Source organism: Danio rerio, chromosome 14, assembly GCF_049306965.1.
Source record: "Danio rerio strain Tuebingen ecotype United States chromosome 14, GRCz12tu, whole genome shotgun sequence".
In the NCBI taxonomy this organism is placed as follows: Eukaryota; Metazoa; Chordata; class Actinopteri; order Cypriniformes; family Danionidae; genus Danio; species Danio rerio.
The window spans coordinates 47,593,582-47,620,087 of record NC_133189.1 but is presented as its reverse complement, the minus strand read 5'-3'; the positions used below and the strand labels follow the sequence as shown (position 1 = coordinate 47,620,087).

Genomic DNA, 26,506 nt, shown 5'->3' with positions numbered 1-26,506 from the left:
AATGTTGACTTTAGCGATGACGAGGCTTCATTTAAACGGCAGAAGATGCCGTCTGACAACGAGGGGAAAATGCCTCACAGCAGCTGTTTTCCATCCTATTAGATCGCATTTCTTTAAATTATCAGTCCAGGAGATGTTGCTGATGGACAACAGAATTAGTTCAAAGAGGATAAAAGCAGGTAAAATAGATTAAAACTATCGTTTCAAAGCTGTCCAAATGTGACTGTTTACACGCATCAGCTGCCGACCGGAAGTTCTTTGCATTCTCCTTGCGCATAAACGCAAAGAATAATGGGCAATTTTGCATTCCAAGAAAAAGGTCTATAGAATGTTGGGAGTTGGGAGTCACTGGCATTGTTATTTTGCGTGTCATGGGTTGAGAAGTTTGGGAACCCCTGCTTTAGTTTAAAATAAAATAAAAAATAATAATAATTAATAAATAAACAAATAATAAATAAATAAATAAGTTTCTATTAATTATAATCATTTTAGTAATTTGCTTGGTCAGTGTCTTTGGATTTCTTTGTGCCTACTTTAGCTGTGTGTATTTTAACTGCACACTTTAGAATGTTCATCAGCCCATCTGAATCAAGCTTTCTTTATAGCATCCAAATCTGTAACAACTGAAAGGTGGGCTTTGATTTTTGTGTGAACTACTCCTTTGCAAAAACACCCAAAACAAACAATTTAAAACAAAACCCAGGTCAGTTTGGTAGCGGTGCATGCTGGGTATACCTGGCAGCACTTTAGTACACTTAACAACTTTCTGAACAGATGATAACTGTAAGTAAACAAGCAGTATTAACACAGTTGCATGAATTACACTGCCAAAAAAAAAAAGTTTGAGCTTGGCAAATTTGAAGATGATCCTACAGTGAACGAGCCGCCACATGTTTATATTTTCTCGACAAATCTTTAATTGCGCATTTTCACACAGGTAATGGAATAAATTACCTATTCTGAATCTCAAAACGTCACCTTTTTTTCTAAATCAGCTTTGCGGGAGCGACAAACAGAGAAAGAGAGAGAAAGCGCGCTTGGGTGCCAATCATAATGGCAGCTCTCCTCATGCTGCTGAGGTATGCTCACATTATAATACAGGAGGGGAGATAATCTGATTCTCATATTCAAATCACTGTTTGTCCGTAAATCTTGAAATATTCATGAAAACTCAAATCTATTCAATCCCTCCGGCACCCTTGTGGGAATTAAAGCATAAAGTCGAGTGAGTGCGCCAGTGGCTCGCCAGAACTTGATTTAGAAAATCTCTTTTTGGAAGCGATCCGTGTTTACACTTCACTGGTGTTAAGATTCTTTCTGGCACGGCACCGTTTCAGACACTCCTTCAAATGTGCCTTTCTTGAGGGGACACTAAACAGCCATCGGTCTTATATGTGGCATGCGGGTGCAGTGCTGTTGGCATGCGCAAGGGGGCGCTCCGACTGTTCCTTCTGCTTGCCACAGTAGATCCAACATTATTCCGCTCAGCTGAAAAGCGTGACATTTTGGTTGCTGGGAGCTGGAGAGCAGGTATAAGCCAACAGTTTGATAGAGTATCGTATTCATCAGCAGAGGGGTAAACGCATGGATACAATGCACAAGGGCATTTTTTTTTAAATGACCACGTTTTTAGCTTATTCAAAACACATCCGTGCTTTATTTTTCTTTTCTAAACGCTGCCATAAATGATAATTAGTTACATAATAAGTATATGTCCGTGTTTAATAGCTATTCGCAATGTTCCATTTCTATATAATTATATGGATTTGATATGTCACCACCCACAATTTACATGTTTTCAAACTGACAGCTGAATGCCAGGCGCTTTTTGTTGTTGTGACAGGCAATGGGTTTTGAATACAAAACATCCATCTAATAGCTTTCAGATATTGCCTGGGGATAACGATATTCTGATTAAATATAGCTCTTTTTTCCCATACATTACAATAGACATTATATTATTTATGGTCGGAATGCAATCATATAACACTCTCAGGCTGATTTAAAAGCATTCAGGATAATCCTTTGAATATGCCTGGCACCAAACGATAAAAAAGCAAACAAAAGGAATGTGATGTCCATTAGAATGGACACCGAGTCTACGCGGGTTAATTGCATAATCCGGCGAGCACAACTGCATCTTATTTAATTACGTCGCTGATACACAAGTCCTAGACATTTCCACGGATTTCTTGTTTATGTGCACTTGCTATGAGGAATTCCATGCGCGTGACTGACAGATTCGTTTTGGCAGCTAGGAGGCGCATGTGGCTCGCGCTTGGGAAGCAAACCTGAGAAAGATCCAAAGACAACACGTTGAAAGATGAAGAGAGGGTTGAAGAGTCTGCTTGGTTTGAGAGTGCAGTCTTATGCTCTATAAGTAATACAGAAATATTGATTTGAATATAGTGTTAGTGGAGAAATAAATTCTTTGTTTGTTATTATAAAATATTGTATTTTAATTATTTATTGTTTACATTTTTTACAATTAAAATCAAATCAAATATTATTCTCACATCACTTCGATTCAACAATGAAGTGTTGTAGTTTCACGCAAGATCTACAACGTCATGCTAACACGTTTTCAAATAATAATGTGTGGAATTTTGTACATCCAAATAAATTAAATGCATCATTTACACATCAATTCACCAAAGCGTCACGCATACTCCTACTTGAATGAGAAAAGATTTATTTATTTTTCTCCACACAAGTTGATCACTCTCTCTTCTCTCTGACTCATACGAACTCATCAGCCATTCAATCCTTATGACCAGAAATCCCGCAGCTCTGACCAGGGGCGTGTCTGTCAGCGACCGAGACGCTTGACTGAAGTAGCGCTCAGCCAATTAATCCGTAGCTGTGCTGGTGCCGAGTGCTCCCATTGGTTGGCGAGGGGAGGGTGCTGCGGGAAAACCGAACAGCTAAGCGCTGATGCTTCAGTACTGTGCCAGCGGACCCCGCAGGAGCGCACCAGATATACTGGGACCTTTCAGATATCAGAGACTGTAGCTCTAATATAAAATGCATTTGTTGCATTAACTCTGTGGATTACGGTCTTGAGCTTTATCACACGCCAACTGATATCTATTTCTAGCAGTGTCAGTTTAATGCTGTAATGTTCACTTGTGCCAGAAATTCGCTGCGAGTCTAAAGCTTGTTCGTGGAGGGAATCGCCTTGGGAAATCGGTCCTGTGTAAAGCAGCACGCAGACAGCATGGTTTTTGGCTGACAGCCCCGTTTAAGGAAAAATATTGCCCTACAACCAAAGCCTTACGCACGTCTGCGCCTTACCTTGGAGAAGAGGGTGATGGTTTTGCTGCGTTCTCCGCGGAGATAAAATATTCCAAGTGTCCTTTCCGGAGTGGAGATGTTTGTGTTTTTGCTCCTGCTGTGTCTCGCGGATGGGGTAGTTTCGCAGATACGTTACTCTGTGCCCGAGGAAGCGGAGCATGGCACTTTCGTGGGGAATATCGCAGAGGATTTGGGACTGGACCTTACAAAACTTTCATCCCGCCGCTTTCAGGTGGTGCCCAGCTCGCGGACGCCGTACCTGGAAGTAAACTTGGAGAACGGAGTGCTTTTCGTGAACGAGAAAATCGACCGGGAGCGCATCTGCAAGCAGAGCGCCAGCTGTTTGCTTCACCTGGAGGTGTTCCTGGAGAACCCGCTCGAGCTGTTTCGCGTGGAGATCGAGGTGGTGGACATCAACGACAACCCGCCGAGCTTTCCAGAGACGGACTTCACCGTGGAAATATCCGAGAGCGCGACCCCGGGTACGCGTTTCCCTTTGGAGAGCGCGTTCGATCCGGATGTCGGTAGTAACGCATTGCGCACTTACGACATCACCACCAACAACTATTTCTACCTAGACGTGCAAACACAGACTGACGGCAACAAATTCGCAGAGCTGGTTTTGGAAAAGCCACTTGACCGGGAACAACAGGCGATGCACCGTTACGTGCTCACGGCCGTGGACGGTGGCCAGCCTCCCCGGACAGGTACAGCGCTGCTTGTGGTCAGGGTGCTCGACTCCAACGACAACGTCCCCGTGTTTGATCAGCCGGTGTACTCGGTCAACCTGGCAGAGAACGCGCCCGTGGGCACGCTCGTCATCCAGCTGAACGCGACCGACTCAGACGAGGGCCCAAACGGAGAGGTCATTTACTCGTTTAGCAACCACATCTCGAGCAGGGTCAAGGAACTGTTCGATATCGACGCCCGAACGGGCCGTATAGAGGTCAGAGGTGAGGTGGACTTTGAGGAGAGCGGCCTCTATCAAATTTACGTGCAAGCGAAAGACATGGGACCTAACGCCGTACCCGCGCACTGTAAAGTTTTGGTCAAAGTAACGGACGTGAACGACAACGCGCCGGAGATCATCTTCAGCACCGTCACCGAATCGGTGAGCGAGAACGCGGCCACGGGCACCGTCATCGCGCTACTCAGCGTCACCGACAAAGACTCCGAAGACAACGGCCAGACGCATGTGGAGATTCTCGGAGATGTTCCTTTCAAGCTCAAAACCTCTTTCAGAAACTATTACACCATTGTGACCGACGGTCCTCTCAACCGAGAGACAGTGGAGGCGTACACTGTCACCGTGGTCGCGAGAGATAAAGGGATTCCATCTCTGGCGACCAGCAAATCAATCAAAGTGCACGTGTCTGACGAGAACGACAACGCGCCCACGTTTACGCAGCCTGTTTATGATGTGTACGTGACTGAAAACAACGTCCCCGGTGCTTATATCTACGCTGTCAGTGCTGTCGATCCTGATGTCGGACAGAATGCTTATATAACTTACTCCATAGTGGAGTGTGAAATACAGGGTATGTCTGTGGTCACGTATGTGTCCATCAACTCAGAAAATGGGTATCTGTACGCCCTCAGGTCGTTTGATTACGAGCAACTTAAAGATTTCAGTTTCATGGTTCAAGCTAGAGACTCGGGCAGCCCCGAACTGTGGTCCAACGCCACGGTAAACGTCATTATAGTGGATCAGAACGATAACGCGCCGTCTGTGATTGCGCCTGTTGGAAAAAATGGCACTGCGCGGGAGCCTTTGCCGCGCTCTGCTGAACCAGGCTACTTGGTTACCCGCATTGTCGCCATGGATGCGGATGATGGAGAGAACGCGCGCTTGTCATACAGCATACAGAGAGGCAACGAGAATGGGATGTTCAGAATGGACTGGCGCACAGGGGAGTTGCGCACAGCCCGCCGGGTGTCAGTCAAACGTGACCCGCAGCAGCTGTACGAGCTGCTGATTGAAGTGAGGGATCACGGGCAGCCTCCAATGTCGTGCAGCGCGGTGGTGCAGGTGACACTCGTGGACAGTCTCGTAGAGGGCCACAGTGGAGAGCGCGGCACGGCCAAGGCCAAAGACGCATCTCTGGATCTGACGCTCATCCTCATCATCGCGCTCGGCTCTGTTTCCTTCATCTTCCTCCTGGCTATGATCGTGCTGGCCGTGCGCTGTCAGAAGGACAAAAAGCTCAACATCTACAGCACCTGCCTGGCGAGCGACTGCTGCTGCCTGGTGGGCTGCGGATCGTGTGGGTCAGGCGGTTGCTGTGGTCGCCAGGCACGGGCCGCACGGAAAAAGAAGAAGCTGAGCAAATCTGACATAATGCTGGTTCAGAGCACCAACACGGCCAACGTGAGCGTGGCGAGCGCCGCGCAGGTGCCCGTGGAGGAGTCAGGGAGCTTCGGCTCGCTCCATCAAAGTCAAAACTACTGTTATCAGGTCTGTCTAACTCCAGAATCGGCGAAAACGGACCTCATGTTCCTGAAGGCCTGCAGCCCGTCGCGCAGCAATGACACTGATCACAACCCGTGCGGAGCAATAGTGACCGGCTACACGGACCAACAGCAGCCGGACATCATATCCAACGGCAGCCTGCTCTCCAGTGAGGTATGATATAAAACTTACTCAAAGTGTAAAATGACCTGCCAGACAATTGGTTTAAAGAGATCATGGAGTTCGTGTGTGTGTGTTTTTTGTTTATTTGATTTTTTTGATGTTGTTGGTAATCGCACTCAGAACGCATTTCTCAGGTTTCTTTTCATATTATAATTAATCCGCCATTGCATTATGTGGTGCAAATACTCACGGTAATTAGAAATGCTTTAAATAAAATATACATTCAGTGATTTACAACAAAACCTTCATGGTAGTGATTTCTGTTTGCAAGTGTATAACTAGTTGCTTCCACTTGAACAACATCGATCTGTTTCGCTTACTTTCTAATTATTATCTATGATTGCTATTCATCTTCATTATTTTCTAATGGGCCTATAGTGTGGAATTACCCATGCTGGAGTGTAAACATAGTGAGTCACTGAACTGATAGATTTGCATGTTTGTGAAAAGCTCTCGGGGTTATAGGCCATTAGATATGCCAGTCACGGAGTTGCAGAGCCCCACAAGAACAAAGATCCGTCTATAGTTGAATTCTGCTGAATAGCAGCAGAGCCTAAAGATTTTGCCCATCCATAAAGTCCCTGCACTGCCCTCAGTGAGTGAATTCTGACCTGTGTTTCTTATTTATTTTTGACCTTAGTATCTATTTTTTTAGTAGTATGATTTTGGTATTAATAATTGTTGGGCCTATTTTAAATCTTCACCTCTCTTGCAGACAAAACACCAGAGAGCAGAACTCAGTTATTTAGTAGACCGACCAAGGCGTGTTAACAGGTAAGCACTTAATGTAATTGACTCTAAACTTAAAAATTCTGGAATTCCTTTCATAAATCCTCATCTGAACATACAATGGACCACAAAACCAGTCAATTTTGAAACTGAATTTTGAAATTGAGATTTATAAATCACCTGAATAAATGAGCTTTAGTACATTAGGTATACTTTGTATACATAAGACAATACTTGGCCAAGATGCAACTAGTTAAACTCCTGGAATCTGAGGGTTTAAAAAAATCTATATTGAGACAATCATATTCAAAAAGTCATAAATTAAGCTCTTAACCATTCACATTGCTATTCAACAATTGAATTTTGACATGCTTGTATTAGAAAATGTATAAGAACCTCCATATAACATGATCTTTACATAATATTCTAACAGTTGTTGGCATAAAAGAAAACAGATACCTTTGGCTATTACCAAAAGTATACCCATGCAACAACATAAGACTGGTTTTGTGCTACAGGATTCAATATGAGCCACACACTTTATCTATACACTTTTGTGTGTGTGTGTGTGTGTGTGTGTGTGTGTGTGTGTGTGTGTGTGTGTGTGTGTGTGTGTGTTACCGATCAAAAGTTTGGGGTAGGTTTTTAATGTTTATCAAGGCGTCATTTATTAAATGCAAAAAATGTATTAAATATTAATTTATTACTTATTGTATGTAGCTGCAAATGTAATTATTAGTCCAGTCATTATTTATTTTATACTATTACCATAAATAATAATAGAAATGTTAATAATAATAATAATAATAATAACAATAATTAATATTAGAGTGATTTCAGAAGGATCATGTGCCTTTGAAATAAATTATTACAGAATAAATTATTAAATTAATTGATAAACTACTTTTGAACAGTTATTTTACAGTGCAATAACACTTTGTAATTTTACAATTTTTACTGTATTTTTTATTAAATAAATGCAGCCTTGGTGAGCAGGAGAAGCTAATGTTAAAACATTTAAAAATCCTACTGACCCCAAACATATATATATATATATATATATATATATATATATATATATATATATATATATATATATATATATATATATATATATACATACACACATGTACTAAATATGCATATTTATACTCTACACTGTCGTTGAGACATTTCAATAAAGAAGTGGTTATGTAAGAGTGGTATGGTGTAGCAGTAAACTCAAACCCTCTCTTCTCCTTCAGCTCTGCATTTCAGGAGGCAGATATCGTTAGCTCAAAAGACAGCGGTCATGGAGACAGTGAACAGGGAGACAGCGACCATGACGCCATGCATCGCGGACATTCCTCTGGTATGTTACACAAAACTCAATTCCTCTCTCGTTTTGTTATTGACTAACAGCAGAGCTTTTGAGCTTGTTGATTAAATTGCCCAGAACGACACGTTGAATGAATTCGAAGTAGTTTGGCTGTTTTTTCATCCACACGAAATCAGAGCTCCTGATCAAGGCACGTTATGGCTTTAGATTCCCAGCAGAAATATTTAAGCCTCTGGGTATGTATGCGTGCGCACGCTTATAATCCAATTGTTTATGAATGCCTCCTGATAATAAGGATTTGGTTTAGTGGTACTATCTCCCTTTCACCCTCGTCTCCGAAAGACATGATGGAATTTAGATCAGTCTGTCATCGGCTCTGTGGGAACGGGACCAAATAGGTTGAGCGGCAGCAAACAAACAAGCGATTCATTGACCGTTGCGACCCCCCCCCCACATTTCTCTTCTCCACCCTAATCCCTCAGCCCACATTCCACTGGGGCAGGACAAACTCCTCCACACCTTCAGAAGACCACATGTGGAGCTTTGGAAGTGCGACAATGCAAACGATGCTGCTAAATGACACCACGCTTGAAATGCACGTGAAGTTGACTGTATAATGTAATTATGACATAGTTGGACACAAATGAATACAACCAAAAAAGTTGCATCTTATTATCATTAATTTCTCTTTTGGTTGAGCATATGTCCTCTGCTGTTATTCCAGAGCACCATATGCTGTGGCTGGACGGCTTCAGCTCTCATTTAGCCTGTTTTTGTGCTCAGTTAAACGTTAGATTAAAATCAAGACTTTGTTTTCTGTACAAGGTCAGCTAGCCCATCTGCCTTAGTTGTCATAGGCCATCAAAGAACACTTGTCTTTAAAGATACAACTCTATAAAGTGAAGAAAAAGGGAATGTTGTCCCTACTAAAATGAATTGTTTTTGCTGCATACTATCTTTTTTAATTAAGATAATTGAAAGCGCCGCCTGGTATGCAGACTTGGAGAGCGTTCAGGAGCGCGCATTGTTCATTTTAATGAGAATTCGGTGGAAACTGCCTTCATCCTTTCAAATGTATTTCAGACATTTTGTTTTTTAACCAGCTGCTGTTTTATGGGCTTTCCGAAAGAGGAAATTTGAGTCATCCGAATGCTTAATGTGTCGCGCCGTGGATGTGTCCCCATCTAGCCATCTCTACTAGATTAAAAACAGCCCCAGATAAGCATCGCTTAATTTCTCTCTAATGCATAAAATGCATCTGTAATACATAGCGGAGCACTTGAGAGCTTCTCTGATGCAATGACACACCTGAATCATTTCATTCCACTTTCATTTCTTTTATCCCGAGGATCTGCCACGTTGCAACCGAATCTCATTTGGGTTGCAGGTCATGTTCGGAATTCAGAAACAGCTCACTGATCAGTAATTTATTTTCAGCCTGATGCATACCAATTAGCAAATGAAGGTTATTATCAGACCTAATGCTTCTGCTCTGAAAGCAGCAGAGCACATATAGAGAGAAGGAGATGTTTCCATGGACGGCTTGGTTTACAGTCCATTGCTACATCTTCTTTAATCTAGAATTCTTTTTATCCGTCTCTCTTTCTCTGACTTTGTCATGCACAGTGTAAAGTGCTGGGAAAAAGCAACGCCGGGTTTCAAACAACTTCAACATGTGCAAAATGCGCTGTTTGAGTGCTTTACTTTTTGATGAAAGGCTTGCTGTTTTCATGGCCTTTTTGAGCATAGAGACTTTGTTTTAACATCTTCCTCAGGGTGATCTGGTTATTGGCTTTTATTCCCGATTACTGCATGCATCTAAAATGAGTTGTGTGACAAAGGTCTTTGTGTAAATATGTGGGAAAAATTAAAAGGCCACTTGGAATATTGGAAATTTCACTGGTTTTACGATATACTGTTATGTGTGGGATTATTCGGTAAACTACTGATGATATTTCTTACTAACCTAAAATTATGTATTTGTTAAATTAATTAAGTTATTAATTCATTCAATTAATTAATTTATTTTATATAAAACAAATCAAAACATTTATTCATTCATTCATTTATTTTCTTGTCGGCTTTTTCCCTTTATTAATCCGGGGTCGCCACAGCGGAATGAACCGCCAACTTATCCAGCAAGTTTTTACGCAGCGGATGCCCTTCCAGCCGCAATACATCTCTGGGAAATCAAAACATTTATTATTAAGCATATTATTTCACATAAAAAAATCTCCAAATGACAATACTCCAAGTGGCCTCCAAATGACTGGTGGCACAGGGACTCAGTAGTTAGCATTGTCGCCTCACAGCAAGAAAGTCGCTGATTTGAGTCCTGGCTGGGCCAGTTGGCATTTCTGTGTGGAGTTTGCATGTTCTCCTAGTGTTCCTCTGGGTACTCTGGTTTCCATCACAGTTCAAAGACATGTGCTATAGGTGAATTGGGTATACAAAATTGGACGTAGTGTATGATTGTGTGTGTGTGTGAATGTGAGAGTGAATGGGTGTTTCCCAGTGATGGGTTGCTGCTGGAAGGGCATCAGCTGCGTAAAACATATACTGGAATAGTTGGCGGTTCATTCTGCTGTGGTGACCCCTGATAAATAAGGGACTAAGCCGCAGAAAATGAATGAATGTTATCAGACCATAATTGAATAAAGCAATAATATATATTTTACTCAATCCCACACCTAATAAATCCAGAGAAAATTAGTTTAAGTGGTCTCACATACAGATACACTTTAAAGTATTTAAAAATATATAGTAATGGCTTTTTTGAACACTGATTCTAAAAAAAAAAAAGGATTATGAAGCACCAAATCAGCACAATAAAACGACTTTAGTGTTAATGATGAAATATATATATATATATATATATATATATATATATATATATATATATATATATATATATATATATAGTAACACTTGTTTAAATTTTAACTGTGTTTTTTTTGCCAAATAGCCTCTGTAATCATGGTAATTTCTTTAGAAAAAAATTATATTGACCCCAAATTTGCAAATGATAGGTGAAGTTTCATAATACATGCTGTAAAAAAATGTATTAAATATGTTTTTGTTAAATTTTAGCCAGATGTGATTGAGCACCTGCTTTAACTAATTAACTTTAAAACTCATTTTGAATAACTGACCCATGAGTAGGCAATAACTTCACTCGTAATGTAGTTTAATAGAAAAATACTAAAATGTCATCGACCCATTTAGATGACCAAAACCTGAAATTAATACCAGGTATAAAACTAGCACACAGTTCTTCTACCACAAAAGACGCAGCATTACATTCTCTTGCTATATTGAACCACAAGTCAACAATATAATTACTTTTCCAGTTTTTTTTTTTTACTGAGGAAAAAAAAACTGACACTGGATGAGTACAGAGAGCAATTAATTTCAGAAAATGTCAGGAAATATCAAGATGTCTCCCTGCGATTACACAATAAGGAAGTGTCTTATCTCACACTCTCTAAATATCAAACTCGCTCTTTCTCTCACCTGCTTTGTATGGCAGATACATACACAAAAAAACCTTAGTTCACAGTCCTCGGAATATAAAACATGATCGATGAAAATTGTCAGAGATAAACAGTTATTCAAAAAAATGAAAAATCACTCATCATCTAATCTCCATACATTTGTTCCTAATCTGTTTTGAACATTTATAATGCTACATTCACACCAAACGCAGAGCATATGATCACTTGCTCTAGTTTACTCACAGGATGTTTTTCACTTCAAGCTAATTTTTTGCTTGAATTACTTGAACTTATGCAGAAGACATGATTGAGGTGAATTCTTAACATTGAAGCTGTATTGTATTGTATATTCATGTGTTGCATTGACTATACTCACTACTCACATGAATACTTAATTTTGTTTTAGGTGTGAACCCATCAATCATTGAGAACTTTGAGGACAACACATTTACTTAATACACATCTTCACATAGATATCACCCATATACACTATGTAACACTGAATCGCTGGAAAACAGAGTTGAGGTTCCACACGCAGTTTATTAATAAGAGTAGTCAGGCAGGCAACGGTCAAATAGATAGCAAACAGTAGCATAAGGGAATCCAGAATTATAGTCAAAAACAGGCAAATGGTCCATATAGGCAGCAAAATCAATGGAAACAATAAAACAAGGCAAAGGATCAAATATGGCTAAACAAGACAAGATGACGCTTCATAAAGTTACAGGCGAACAAGACTCAGCAAAGTGTGTGTGCAAGAGTGGTGTATAAATAGTCTGTGTAATGAGTGCTTGATTAGCTTCCAGCTATGTGTGTGTGTATCGACCGGAGAACCGGAACGTTTGTGCGAGTTGCATGATGGGATTTGTATTTCATAAAGTGACAGAATTGTAGAACGGGTGATGGTGCATGTTAACAAGCAATCTGCAAGCCTGGATTGCAGGTGATCGTGACCAAATGACTGCAGGTTATCTATGTTGATATATAACAACTTCAACTGTTAAAATTAGTTAGTTAAAGCTATTAGTAACTAATAAAGTTATGGTAACTGATAACCTTAACTTTACGGACTTTGATTGTAATGCAATTATTGTAAAGCTGCTTTAAAAACAATAATTATTATGAATTTTAATGGATATGCTGCATGCAGTGTCATTGCACAAATTTGTGAATGACATATTATTATTGATTATTATTTTAATAAACACTCTGAAGTGAAGTAAAGATTTCCCGTTCTCACTGCTCAGGGTAATATAGGGAGTAGTGAACACTGTAGGGAACTTGTAATTCTGAACACAGTTCATGCATAATGCTCTCATCTACCGTGTTGGTTATCTGAGAAAAGTGTGGTGCAAGGACAGGAACTGAGGACTACTGCTGTAATCATTGCTTAATTATGACTAAAAGCCCTTGCGGTGACAAATAGCTTTAGTTTTGGATTTAATTTGATTACATTAATGTTTAAGATAAGTTTTAAAAATATATATTATATATAAGTGTTAACAAGTAAAGGACTATAAAGGTACTAACCATTGATGAATTTTGCATATACGAATGTGATCAATCAAGATTAGTCGCAGAAAATCATGTGATTTATTGTGATTAAAACATTTTTAATCATTGACTAGCATATGTGTTCAAAAAGGTGGCAACATCAAAAATCCAAAAAAGCCAGTTTAATAAATTAAAAAGGCTGATACAAGGTGTGTAACGTACAGTAGAGCAGACAGGCTCCTCATCAGACAGTGTTCATTACAGTATGTTGCTCTTTTTTTATACACTTTCAGATCACATGATCTCATACATTGTCTCACCACAAAAATAGAAAAATACACATTTATAAATTATACAATTACATATTCAAAACTAAAATACAAAAACAAATCCTAATAATACATCGCAAAATAATTAAAAAAAACAATAAAATATAACAAAGAAATACAACAAAATATAGGCAAAAACCTTTATCCAAACATCTTGTTAAACATTTTTTTTAAAAAGGACCAATATCAATCTTCTCATTTAAACCTGTTGGAGATAATATATCTAGAGTAAAAATCCAAAAGGCTTCACGCTGTAACAGCAATTCACTCAACGATGGGCTGAAAATCTGCGGATTTCTGTGTGCGAAGATTCCGTGTGGCCTACTCATAATTAAATAATTCTGTGCAATCGGACTTCGGTAAAATCGGTAAAATTTTTAAAGGCCTAATTGTCTTACAGACATAATATAAACCCCACGGGCACTACAACATATAGTCAACATATTGTCTGTTGTGCTCAAACCGTTACACACCTTGTATCAGCCCAAAAAATTGGCATTTTTGGAGCTTTAGTGTTGCCGCCTTTTTGAATAGATATTTTTGCACTTTTTAATGTTTGGCTGAGCACCCATTTAAAGTTATGTGTGTGCTTTTGAGCATTTTTAATCATTGACTAACACAAATATATATTTATGCTCATCAATAATTTAAAAAAGGCTTGAATCATGGCAGAGTTTTTATTTTTAGGTGAACTATTCCTTTAATTTATATTTTTATTGCTTGTTGTTGCCTATACTGGGGTCTGTAATTAGGAGGGTCTTATCCACCCCAGGCCTAAGTAGGTTGTTTGCATGTAGCCCCAAAGAGCTCTAATCCTCTTTTAAAGCAGAAACCCAAAGTCTGTGTATGCTGACCTGTCTTCTGTCTGAAGGGCTAGTCTGAGGATTAGCTGCAGAACATTTTCCCCCCACACCACTGACTCGGCTCCATACCTTCAGCATCTCTGCTTAGCACTGCTTTGAAAATGGCACTTCATTAATCCTCCAGCTGTAATTACTGACTGTTTTAGACATGGGCTTTTTAGACGGGATTTAAAAAACGCTCACCTCTCGCTTCTTCTCAGATGCACGCAGTCAAAACGGCACGGCTTACACCTGAGGGGGTAAAAGGCGTCGTGCAACTGTCACGCACAAACTAACAGGATCTTTTCCCTCATGCTGGCTTTAGCTGTAACGTTGTTGTAGTGCTAGCTTCGCGGCTTTGTGGTTTGTGAGGTTGTTTGTCATCACATATTAGCAGCAGGCGGCTTGAATTACGTGACGCTAATTAAAATGTATTTTCAAAGGGATTCGTGCTGTACTTTTGGGAGAGATGTGCATTGCCGAATGTTGAAATGGTAAGCTCTTGAAAATGCTGCAAAATATTATATTTCAAAGCATTGATTGAAAGGGATATGATAGTCCGTTCTTCCCTGTTGTGAAATGGCTTTTTATGTAGGAGGGGATTGATTTTGGGATCATTGGGAATTGATTGGATGGTGGTGGTTTGCTATTGGTTGATCTCATGAGACTGACAGGTTGATTCCACCCACAGCGAACACTTAGAAGAGCAGAGATGCAAGTTATATGTAATAAATACAGCAATATTACATTTAATGTGTGTTTGACTTTGGTTTCATATAAATAGAATGCATAATAAATGCAAGTTTAATGTTTCAATTAGCTACTGTGAAATAAAACGCCAAAATATGGATGAAATAATGTTCCAAAATTATTCAGTGTGACAGATAGTATTGATGCATAAATTAAACAAGATGTTAATTTTGATCTGTTTATATATATATATATATATATATATATATATATATATATATATATATATATATATATATATATATATATATATATATATATATGATTAAGCAAGCTTAAAACATGCTGTCATCTTTTTAAATATGTAAAAACATTGTGACTACCTAGTGATTTGAAGGTTAGAGGTGAAGTATACGGATTTAAAATGATAGTTAATTGATATTATGGTGATGAACTGTGATTCTTATATATCTGATTAAATATATACAATATATGAATAACCTTTGAACATTTTAGTGGGTGTATTTTTCTCTTTTTATGTTATATTGCTGAAAAAATTAAATGAAATAGACTTAAGTACAGTAAAATAAAAAAATAAATGACATGCATTATACTTTGATGCTTGAAAATAATTTTTTCGTTAACCATAGATATTTAGAATAAATAATATTAGACAATTTTGCATATTTTCACTAGATATGTATCCCAATCCATTGGAGTTTTTTCAAGCGTGTGATGTAATATGTTATTTTGTCCCTCTTATTCTTTTTGGTCCTTTAATTGAGCCATCGGGAAAAAAGACAAAGCAGTAAAGGGGGTTATGGCCTTTATAATATATCCCTTCATCTTGTAGCTGGGCGGAAGAGAAGGAAAGAGAACAGAGGATGGGGTTTATCTGCAAGCTTGGAGTCTCTGAGAGTTTACCTTTGATGTCAAACAGAAAGAGAGAAAAAGCGAAAGAGAGACCTCAAGAGGAGATTACTGCATTGACTCCAGCCACTGGCTGCGAGCATGCTCTCTCCGCACGTGCTTTGATCAGAGTAATTTGTAATTTAAAAGTCGCAAGAAAAGAAGAACACAAAACAATCTTTGATTAGCATGTCAAGTGCCAAAGACATTTCATGCACACGGCTTTTAATGTTTTCAAAGTGAATGACATGCATCTGGATTTACATATTTACAATGCTCGATTAAGACTAGAAAAGATGCTGGAAAACTCGATCTGATTGGTTGAATCAATGCAGAATGTGTCTGCTCTGGCTTTTATCTGGCAGTCTTGGGCAATTTACTTGGGAAAAGTATATAATTACTAATTACATCATTAAAATTGCATTTAAATTTACATTTTTAATTACTGTCTAAAAAAGTAACTTAGTGACTCAATAAGTTGTTAATTCAATGCATAAATGCACTATATAAATCTCAATGCCGCATAGATGAAAGAAATTTGACTTAAATCAGAGCCAAACAGGGCATTTTAGCTTTATTAAAAAATGTAACACTTTAAGAATAATAAGAAAAACACAAAATATTTCAAAGCAATGATACAATTTTTCATACAAACCATATATTGACATCAATGTCTGACTCATTTCATTGTTTAACAATTAATTACTCGGCTTCTCCTAATTGATTGATCCAGAACTGTATATGCAATATGCAAAACACAATGGGACCATCGCAACTGGCCTACTTTTACAGGCACTCTGCCCTGCACCAACTGTGGGCCAGTGGCATAATTTCCCCATCTTTCTTCCTTCAGCGACAGTTAGGGATATATTCTATATGAGGGTTGGTGAACTGTTAATTTTATGTACAGTATTTACACAAGTACATTATCAGTAACTGCAAATGAAAAGTAAACCCTTACTTCACTTTTTTCTGCAGAAAAGTAATCTAATTACAGTAACTAGTTACTTTGTAGCTAATTAAACCCAGCACTGCTTGTTGTCTTGGTTCAGTGTATTTTTGTATGTTTGTTTGTTTGTTTTGTTTTAAAGCTTTCAGTGGATTGGTTTTTATGTACAGAATTTAAACAAGTGCATTACAAATAACTGTACAGTAAATGAAAAGTAATCCCTTTATTTTTCCTGCGGAAAAGTAATCTAATTACAGTAACTACTTACTTTGTAACTAATTACACCCAACAATGCTTAATGCTTTGGTTTAGTGTGTTTGTTTAAGTTTGTTTGTCTTGTTATAAAGCTTTCAGTGCAATTGGGTTGATTTTATGTACAGTATAAGTAACCAAATAAATGACATGAAAATGAAAAATAATCCCTTACTTTATGTTTTCTGTGAAAAAAAGTAATCTAATTAGAGTAACTAGTTACTTTGTAACTAATTACACCCAACCCTGCTTAATGCTTTGGTTTAGTGTATTTATGTATGTTCGTTTGGCTTGTTTTTAAAGCTCTTACAAGCTTCCAGTGCAATTGGATTGTTTTTAACAAGTACGTTAAAAGTAACTGTACAGTAAATGAAAAGTAATCCCTTACTTTACTTTTTCTGTGAATAAAAAGAAATCTAATTACAGTAAATAGTTACTTTGTCACTAGTTTAACCCAACACTGCTTGATGCTTTGGTTTAGTGTTTTTATTCATGCTCGTTTGTCTTGTTTTAAAGCTTTGAACACAGTTAGATTGATTTTATGTACAGTATTTAAACATGTACATTTTAGGTAACTTTGATTAAGTGACCTGAAAATGAAAAATAATCCCTTACATTACTTTTTCAGTGAAAAAGTAATCTTATTAGAATAACTTGTTACATTGTAACTCATTACACCCTACACTGGTTAATGCTTTGGTTTAGTGTATTTATTTATGTTCGTTTGTCTTTTTTTAAAACTTTGAACACAGTTAGATTGATTTTATGTACAGTATTTAAACATGTACATTATAGGTAACTGTGATTAAATGACCTGAAAATGAACAGTAATCCCTCACTTTACTTTTTCAGTGAAAAAGTAATCTAATTAGAGTAACTAGTTACTTTGTAACTCGTTACACCCTACACTGCTTGATGCTTTGGTTTAGTGTATTTATTTATGTTCGTTCGTCTTGTTTTTAAAGCTCTTACAAGCTTCCAGTGCAATTGGGAGCGTGTTCTCATTCTCATCCACCCACATGGACAATTAAACACAAGCTAACCCGTCTCTGTGTTCTCTCTCATAGGAGCAGACCTGTTCTCCAACTGCACAGAGGAGTGCAAAGCCCTCGGCCACTCAGATCGCTGCTGGATGCCAAGTTTTGTGCCCACCGAGGCACGACAGGGCGCCGATTACCGCAGCAACCTGCACGTGCCGGGCATGGACTCTGTGCCCGATTCTGAGGTATTTGAGGGCGAGATGTTGGCGGGGGATCAGTCATTCTCAACCTTTGGCAAAGAGACGCCACACCACCCCAACCAGATGCACCAACATCAACACCATCAACACAACCTCAATGCTTCCACGCTAGAGAGGAAAGAGTTCGATGCACTTCTGTGTAACTCTCGCATGCCTTACAAAGCCGCCTGTCTGTGTGAGTATCTCGAAGAGAGAGCGCTATCCTCTCTCTTGATCTGACCCCAAAAAAACTTTCCAAATTAAAGGCCTCTATAGCGTGAAGTGCTGCTGAATTCTCCTCTAAAGCCCTCACACTTGCGCTCTCCTTCACCCATCTGCATCTGTTCATTCTTCATCTGCTGCTGCCTGACGTACACGCTTAAAAATAAAGGATCCAAAAAAACAAAAAGTCTTTTTAGCCCCCCAAAGGGTTTCTTTTTTTATTCCTTGATTCTTCAGAAAGCGCCTACTGGTGCTTTAAAGGTCTCTGGAGGACTGCTGGTTTTAAACGGACCAATCATTATGCTGATTTTAGGGACCTTTTAATGTAGGATCCAAGAACAGGTTTAATCTTCAAAGAACTGAAAAGTAAGAAGTGAAGAAGAAAGATCCTTTATTTTTAAGGGTTTATTATTTGCATTTCTTCATCCATTTTCTTCATTTATCTTCAAATAACGCTATCAGGGTTGTGAGAGAAAAAATGCTGTTGAAGAACTGACATGCTTTTTAATCATGGGTGTAAATTTAAATTGAATTGGAGGTTGAATTTGAATGTTAGGAAGAGGAATTTATTGGACGGTAATTCAAGTAAAATCAATGCCAGTAATACATTCTGGAAAAATCAATGAAACAAAAAAATCAATTAGTTTGTCTGTCTGTCTACGTTGTAATAAATGCTGTTCTTATTTAGAGTTTTTTTTTTCTTGTTTTTAGTCTAAATACCTAACAATTCTTTAATAAAGAGGCATTTTGTAGACATGTAAGATATAATGGGCCCAATCATACACCCGGCACTATAAGGCGCAAGATGCATTTGCCCCGACGTGTTGCTATTTTCAGACCAGAGCATCCCTAATTTTCCCGTTTTCCACCACGTTGTTTAAATAGCAAATCCAATTGTGCCACTTTGTGGACTGATGTGTGTTCCGATCTAGAAAAGGGGCGTGTTAAGGTGCATTGTTGGCACGTTGCTATTTTGAGGAACTAAAATAGGCTGCGCAACAGACCAGCTGAAAGCAAGTCTAAAGGAAAGCGTAGAGTGCGCTAGTTGTGTGCCTCGCTTACACATTGCGTAAAAAACGCAGGATGTACAGCAATACGCAGGTATCTTTACAAATGAAAAATAATTTAGGGATTCAAATATTACAAAAAATATTATTTTCTACATAAATATAAAAACCACTGCCTTCATGCCTTCTTCATCTCGGGGACTTTTTTCTGTTTATTTACGATAACTTGCTTTTGTATAATGTTATTATTTGTAGTAGTAGTATTTATTATGTGCATATTTATATTTGTTTTATCAAAGACAAGCTTAGATTTGTCCACCTGTCAGGTTTTGGACGATATGGGGCATAGCATGAGTGTTTGGATATATTTGATCGCACTTCGTTATTGTTGTTCATTTATTTGTTTGCTGGAAATTATAAACTGAATTTAGAAATCATTTTGAAACAAATCTTTTTGCATTTAGCAAATGAAACTAAATATGTAGGCTGATGGAAGTTTTCAGTGCGTACAACAGTTTCCTTATCCAAAGGCCTACATAAGGCCAAATGGAGGAGGCTCGCACTGCAGATGCTCTGATTAACTGCCAGTGAAGCGTTCAGTTTTTATACTTACAAAGTCCGCCATGTAAATAGCAAATGCGCCGTGGTGTGATGCAACTGACTCTTAAAGGGAATGGGAGATAAGACTCTGATTAGTTTATTCTCAAAACACACCCATAACTCACTAAGAGAATAAGCTCAATCCTGTTAGACCATGCGCTGAGGCGCAGAGTGTATTTTTCTGTCCTTAAAATAGCAAAAGTGGATTCGGACACACCCTTAATGCTTTTGCACCCTGCGCTTTAGACTTTGTGCCTAGATCATTAAAATAAAGCCCATTGAGTATTGGAAACAAAATCATAAGTTAAAATTAATTGAGTTTTTCTTTAATCAAGTGTAACTATCTGCAAGTGCACTTTCAGAAACAAAGGTAAGCCAGCTGTCACTGGGGTGGTACCTTTTTAAAGGGTACAAATTAGTGCCCAAAAAGTCCATATTAATACCTCAAGGGTACCTAGTAGTACTTTAAAAGTACAAAAGTGTTCCACTTAAAACATTTTTGCTAATATATACTTTTGAGCTACCAGTATGGACTCTATAAGTTCAAATATGTACCTTTTGAAAAGGTACCACCCCAGTGACAGCTCGCATACCTTTATTTCTGAGTGTGGGATAAAAAAAAAAACTTGTTTCATTTACACCTTTGGGAGATAATTTACCCTACCTTAAGGAAAAACTCACTTAATTTTGACTTGTTTCTTGTCTAGAAAGTGCATCTTGATTTATCAATTTTTAGATTAGAGACAAGGCAAAAACTCTATTTAAGAAAAACATTATCTCAAGTGTATAACAATATCCATCCATCCCAAAATTACACCAACATTTAAAGTTTGTTTTGACCAAATTTTGGATTAACTGACCTCCAATTCAATTTTACTCTGCTTCATTGCATTCACATGCAAACCTGTGGTAAACAAAAGCATTCGCAATTCAATTCAGTATGCCTCACAAGCCTGATAAATGAATTATCTTATTATGTTTTGAAACATGCACTGTGAAATAGTGTTCAAAAGCCTTAGTTGTGGTGTTGTAATACAATTCAAAGTTAGATCAAACATTCAAAGCTCTCTGAAATCTGACCATAGGCAAAGATCCACCAGAGATTGACAATGCCGAAAATGAACTTGTAAAACACAGAGATAAAAGCAAGGCAGAAACTCCCTATTGTTTTGTACACTTATTGAGGCAACGTTTGACTAGTCATGCCAAACATCAGCTCGGAAGCTTGAAACAGACGCTCTCGAAAGGCCAGAGTTTATAAGGTTTAGCCTGCCAACCATTGTTTGTTGTTTTAGAGAGGATGAAGGTGGTAGCAGGATTGATTGAGATATTATTGACTGCTCTCGTTGTGTTGAAACCTTCAGACACACGTCTCAGAAAAGAGCGCTTCGAGGCTGTGTGGGTGGTGCGTTTAACTTTGAGGAAATAGTTTATGATTGTGGGCCTATGGTTGCACATCAAAGCTCAAGGCTTCCTTATGGACCCAATACGTTATGTATTTCTCTGGCTAAAAAAATAGCACTCTTTTAATAAGCGCAATTCCAGTGTTATGGATGTGACATTTGCAGTAAAAACTCAAATATGAATTCACAAAGAAAGTATATGTTAACATCATATTGAAACATCTGTTTATCTGGGTTTCTGCAGGATTTATTAAGTCAGCTTTAAACATTTTAAGACCTTGTTAAAAGCACTGTGAATTAAATTACAGACATGTACAGGGCTAAACAGTAAAGGTTGTTTCTAATGGCCAGTAGAAAAATATTTACTCGCCCCATTAAAATTCTAATTTAGCTGTATTAGTCATATATTTTAAATAATGTGTCAAAAGTTTTTATATTTAAAAAAGACATTTTTAAAACCTGAATATTCTAAATATATGCAAAACAGTCTGTCCAGGTCAATGTCCTCAACATATATGGTCTATAAATACATAATAAATACAAATATAAACAAATATACAACAAATAAATACATATTTTAAATACTTTTGAACTTTTAATATTTTTGTTAGAAAGATAATTAAACCATATTGGTAAATAGAGTTGTTAAATGCAACGTTTATAAATGTTTTTTGAGGAGGATTTTTATTTTTTTTTTAGATGGATTACGAGTTGTACTGATTGGCCTACTATACAAGGACATAGGACAATTAAGACCTGATTAAAAGCATTTGTAAACTTTTTTAATATATTAAATGAGGGAAATAAACAAGCGTTATGGATGTGACCAAAAAAGTCTGTGAGTTTGCAGTATACAACACACTTTGTGGAAATTCTGTGAATTAAACTGCACAACACAAAAGAAACAATTAATAAGGATAATCAAAAGAATAAGAGTTGGTTTATTTATTTAAATATTTATTATTTGATTTATGGAGAAAAAGCCTCGTTATGGGTGTGGCAAGATCAGATTAGGGCTGCACGATATTGAGAAAATCTGACATTGCGATATTTTTTATTTCTACGATATAAAGTGCGATGTGAATACAGTTTCACCAGATGACTTAGACAGCTGTATTTAGATAGAATTCTTCCTTTTAGATTTTGTAGGGGAGTGATTTTGTAGGGGAGTGAATTTCAAAAAAATAGATAACAATTAAAATAGAAGCAGGCGACACGGTGGCGCAGTAGGTAGTGCTGTCGCCTCACAGCAAGAAGGTTTCTGTGTGGAGTTTGCACTTTCTCCCCGCATTCCACAGTCCAAACATGCGGTACCGGTGAATTGAGTAAGCTAAATTGTCCGTAGTGTATGAGTGTGTACGTGTAACCCCACCTGTCCTACACCGCCCATCCCGCTCTGAGCTGGAATCAAACCGGCGACCTTCCGCATGGGAGTCGGTTGCTCTACCAAGGAGGCTAAAGACCATGGCCACTAGCATCTGTCGCTAGAGCACCTTAAGAGGTCAGAAGAGTGAGGTTTACCTGCACAGCACACACTAGCTGGCCTCCGTTACATACGGATGCTTCCAAGAGATGGGTTGCAGCTGAAAGGGCATCGCTGCATAAAACATATGCTGGATAAGTTGGCGGTTCATTCTGCTGTGGCGACCCCAGATTAATAAAGGGACTAAGCAGAAAAGAAAATGAATGAATGAATAAAATAGAAGCATAGATAAATAAAATAATAGGTAATCTTTATTAAAGTGAAAGAAAAAATGTTTTGTGGTAGGATGCTTTAAACTCTGAAATATTTAAACGTTCACACAGTCACGGACCTTAAAGGGACAGTTCACTCAAAAAGAAAATTTACTCACTATTTACTCACCCTTCACTTGTTTCAATAGTATATGGGTAATTTAATTATCTTCTTTTTGTTCAACTTTAAAAAAGAATCTGAAACGTTTGAAACGAGTAAAGGGTGTAATAAAAATAGTCATTTTAATTTCTTTAAAAACAAATGCAGATGACAAACTTTTACACCATTGTGTTTAAACTCTGCATTGACTATAATCAACTAGAACCTCAACATTGCATATTCTGCGATGTGACTATGTGGGTGCACACATTGCGATATCGATGCTGAAACGATATACTGTGCAGCTATAAATCAAATATAATCAGACATTTTTGAATATTTTACACAACTGACAAATACAAGCCTACACAAAGAACTTAGAAAGGGCAAGGTTGACATTTGCATGCAATTGCTCATGAACCTTTCTTGTTTCTTTTTCCCTTTTTAGCGCGGAAAAGGATATGCTAGCTCCTTCCGAGTGGACATACCAGAGACGGCGTGATTTTGCACAATCAGTAAAACTGATGGAAAAGCAAAGAGCATCAAGTTTTCAGACTCTATTTCCAGAGGCGTCAGATGATCGTGCGTCGCCGCAGGCTTCAGGAGCCTTCGGGACCTCAACAAACTTGATGAAAGAGGCGGACTCGCAGAGCTAGATGCAAAGCTGGACATAACGCGCTTCTCAGCAGGACTGAGACGGAGGACAAATCTAGAAACACACGGAGGATAAGAAGACATGGAGAGAAACGAGAGGGCGATTATTCCTCTTGGCTTCTGCGTGTGCCTGTTTACAGCACTACTGTACATCGTGAAAAAAGACTAAAGACAATGTGAACGATGATGAGAACCACCTACAAAATGGAGATATATTCACTGAGCCCTTTAGTTGTTTATGTACACACACAGACACACACACACACTCCACTAAAAAGCCAATTGTACAGGAAATTCATTTGTGCATTACAAATGCAATATTGTTCTTTTAGACATGACTGTTTTTATATTCTGTGTGCGGCTGTGTGTGTGTGATCAGGTGTTTTTCCCTAAATCTATTCCAACTCTTTGTCAAAAGAAGAAAAAAAAAATGCTACGGATTCCATGGAAGGATTTTTTTCCGTCAGGGTTAAGTGTTCAACGTTGTGAGCGGGACAGCAGTGGCCTAAATCTTACTCTCTCAGACAATACGTAGGTTATATCACGTGTGAGAAGTCTTAACTGTACTCTTTTAAACTTCAAAATAAATATAAATCTATATCTATAATTCAATCTATATATACTTTTTTCTGAAAGTGCGGTCTTCATTTTGCGCCGTTTTTCTCTCGAGTGTAGTGTGTAAAGGGAGCTGTAAGCATCGCTAATCCACTTTACAGGGGGTTCTTAACGTGACAGAAAGCCTTATCTCCAAACTTTTCATCCGTTTTTTTCACTTTTGCATATTGAGATTCATGTCTATAAATAAAGAGGGGCGTAATATTTTAGATTTGAATACATGACAGTTGTGTATTACTGTAGCCAAATAGATCCACTTGGAAATTTGAGGCCAAATACAAAAAGGTGCACACACACACATGCTGATACTGATATTCACACACTTACGCAAACGCTCACACACCTTAATACCAGGAGGTGACAAATAAACTGAAAAATGTATAATTACTCTTTAGACTTCTGTGTTTTATTTGTAGCCCTATAAATCAAAACAATTTAATTCCAGTATAAAGCTGTGGTCACACTAGACTTTTCGCCCTATAGACTTCCATTTATATGCACGCGAAAATGCAAGCTTGTTTGATAAGTTTCGCAGTTCACTGCGTAGCAAACTTCAAACTTTGCCCTGTGAAATTGCATTATGTGACTGAGTGAGACCAATCAAAGATCAAAACATGACCTCTCTGTACAAAAATTTTAAATATGGACCAATCGCTCGCTTTTTTAAATGTTTAATCATCTTATTTAATACCGCCCCTCTTCGCAGCAGCTGATTCATGTTACCACATATCACTGAATGAGTGTCACTCGACATATCACTCGAGTGTTACGCAGCACCGTACAACAGAATTTTGCAAGCTCAAACTCTAGTGTTACAGCAACATAATACGTAATATAACATTAGTTGGTTTTGTAGCTATTATTATTGCAATTTATTTGTGATCTTTAGGTTGTATTAACACTGACAAATCTATTCAAAAACTATTTTGTAGAAAAACAATTGGAAATGTGGTCATTTTATTCACTTCTCATCTGCAAAGAAAGGAAAATGGTATCAGTGGTTATAAGCTGATAGATATAGGCCAGTAGGGGCCTTCTGCACCTACTAGTAGGCTCAGAAGGCTGTTATCATCCATCCACATGAATAATCAGCTATAGATCACATACGGCTGTGGCCGGAAGTTAAGAGTTATTTATTAAGTTTCCCATTAATTATATTTTATTAACGTCTAGTCGTCCACCCCTACCCCAACCTTAAACCCAGCCATCAGAGTTATTTAAAAACAGATCTGGAGTCTTCTCTATTAGTATAGCTGATTAACCACGAGAATTATTTGTATTATTTATTAAATTTTGCCATTGATCGAATTTTATTTATGTCTATCCCTAACCCAACACTAAACCCAACCGTCACAGTAATGTAAAAACAGATCTGGATCTGGAGTCTTCTCTATTAGTTTAGCTGATTAACCACGAGAATTATTTATATTATTTATTAAATTTTCCATTAATTGTATTTTATTAACGTCTACCCAACCCTAAACCCAACTGTCACAGTAATTTAAAGACAGATCTGGAGTCTTCTCTATTAGTATAGCTGATTAACCACAAGAATTATTTATATTATTTATTAAATTTCCCATTGATTGTGTTTTATTTGTCTACCCCTAACCCAACACTAAACCTAACTGTCACAGTAATTTAAAGACAGATCTGGAGTCTTCTCTATTAGTATAGCTGATTAACCACAATAATTATTTATATTATTTATTACATTTCCCTTGATTGTGTTTTATTTGTCTACCCCTAACCCAACACTAAACCCAACCATCACAGTAATGTAAAAACAGATCTGGATCTGGAGTCTTCTCTATTACTACAGCTGATTATGTGGATGAATGATAACAGCCTTCTGAGCCTACTAGTAAGCACAAAAGGCGCCTGCTGGCCCATTTCTTTAAGCTGATAACGCCCATTCAATTGAGCGATAACATTTAATGCAGGTGTTTCGCAGTGCTTTACAACAGAGTTCTACATGCTCAAACTCTAGTGTGACAGCAGCATAATACGTAATATAACA

At 37.9% G+C, this 26,506-nt stretch overlaps 1 protein-coding gene across 2 annotated transcripts; it reads left to right on the top strand.

Annotated features, from left to right (window-relative positions):
- The first annotated feature begins 2,941 nt into the window (after window positions 1–2,941).
- On the top strand, window positions 2,942–24,874 carry pcdh10b (protocadherin 10b). Of its 2 annotated transcripts, none has more exons than XM_009291096.5 (5): window positions 2,942–5,917; window positions 6,642–6,700; window positions 7,900–8,006; window positions 18,000–18,157; window positions 23,666–24,874. In XM_009291096.5, the coding sequence occupies exons 1-5, from the start codon at window positions 3,371–3,373 to the stop codon at window positions 23,717–23,719; spliced, it is 2,925 nt and encodes a 974-aa protein (XP_009289371.1). In that variant the 5' UTR covers window positions 2,942–3,370; the 3' UTR covers window positions 23,720–24,874.
- Window positions 24,875–26,506: the final 1,632 nt, after the last annotated feature.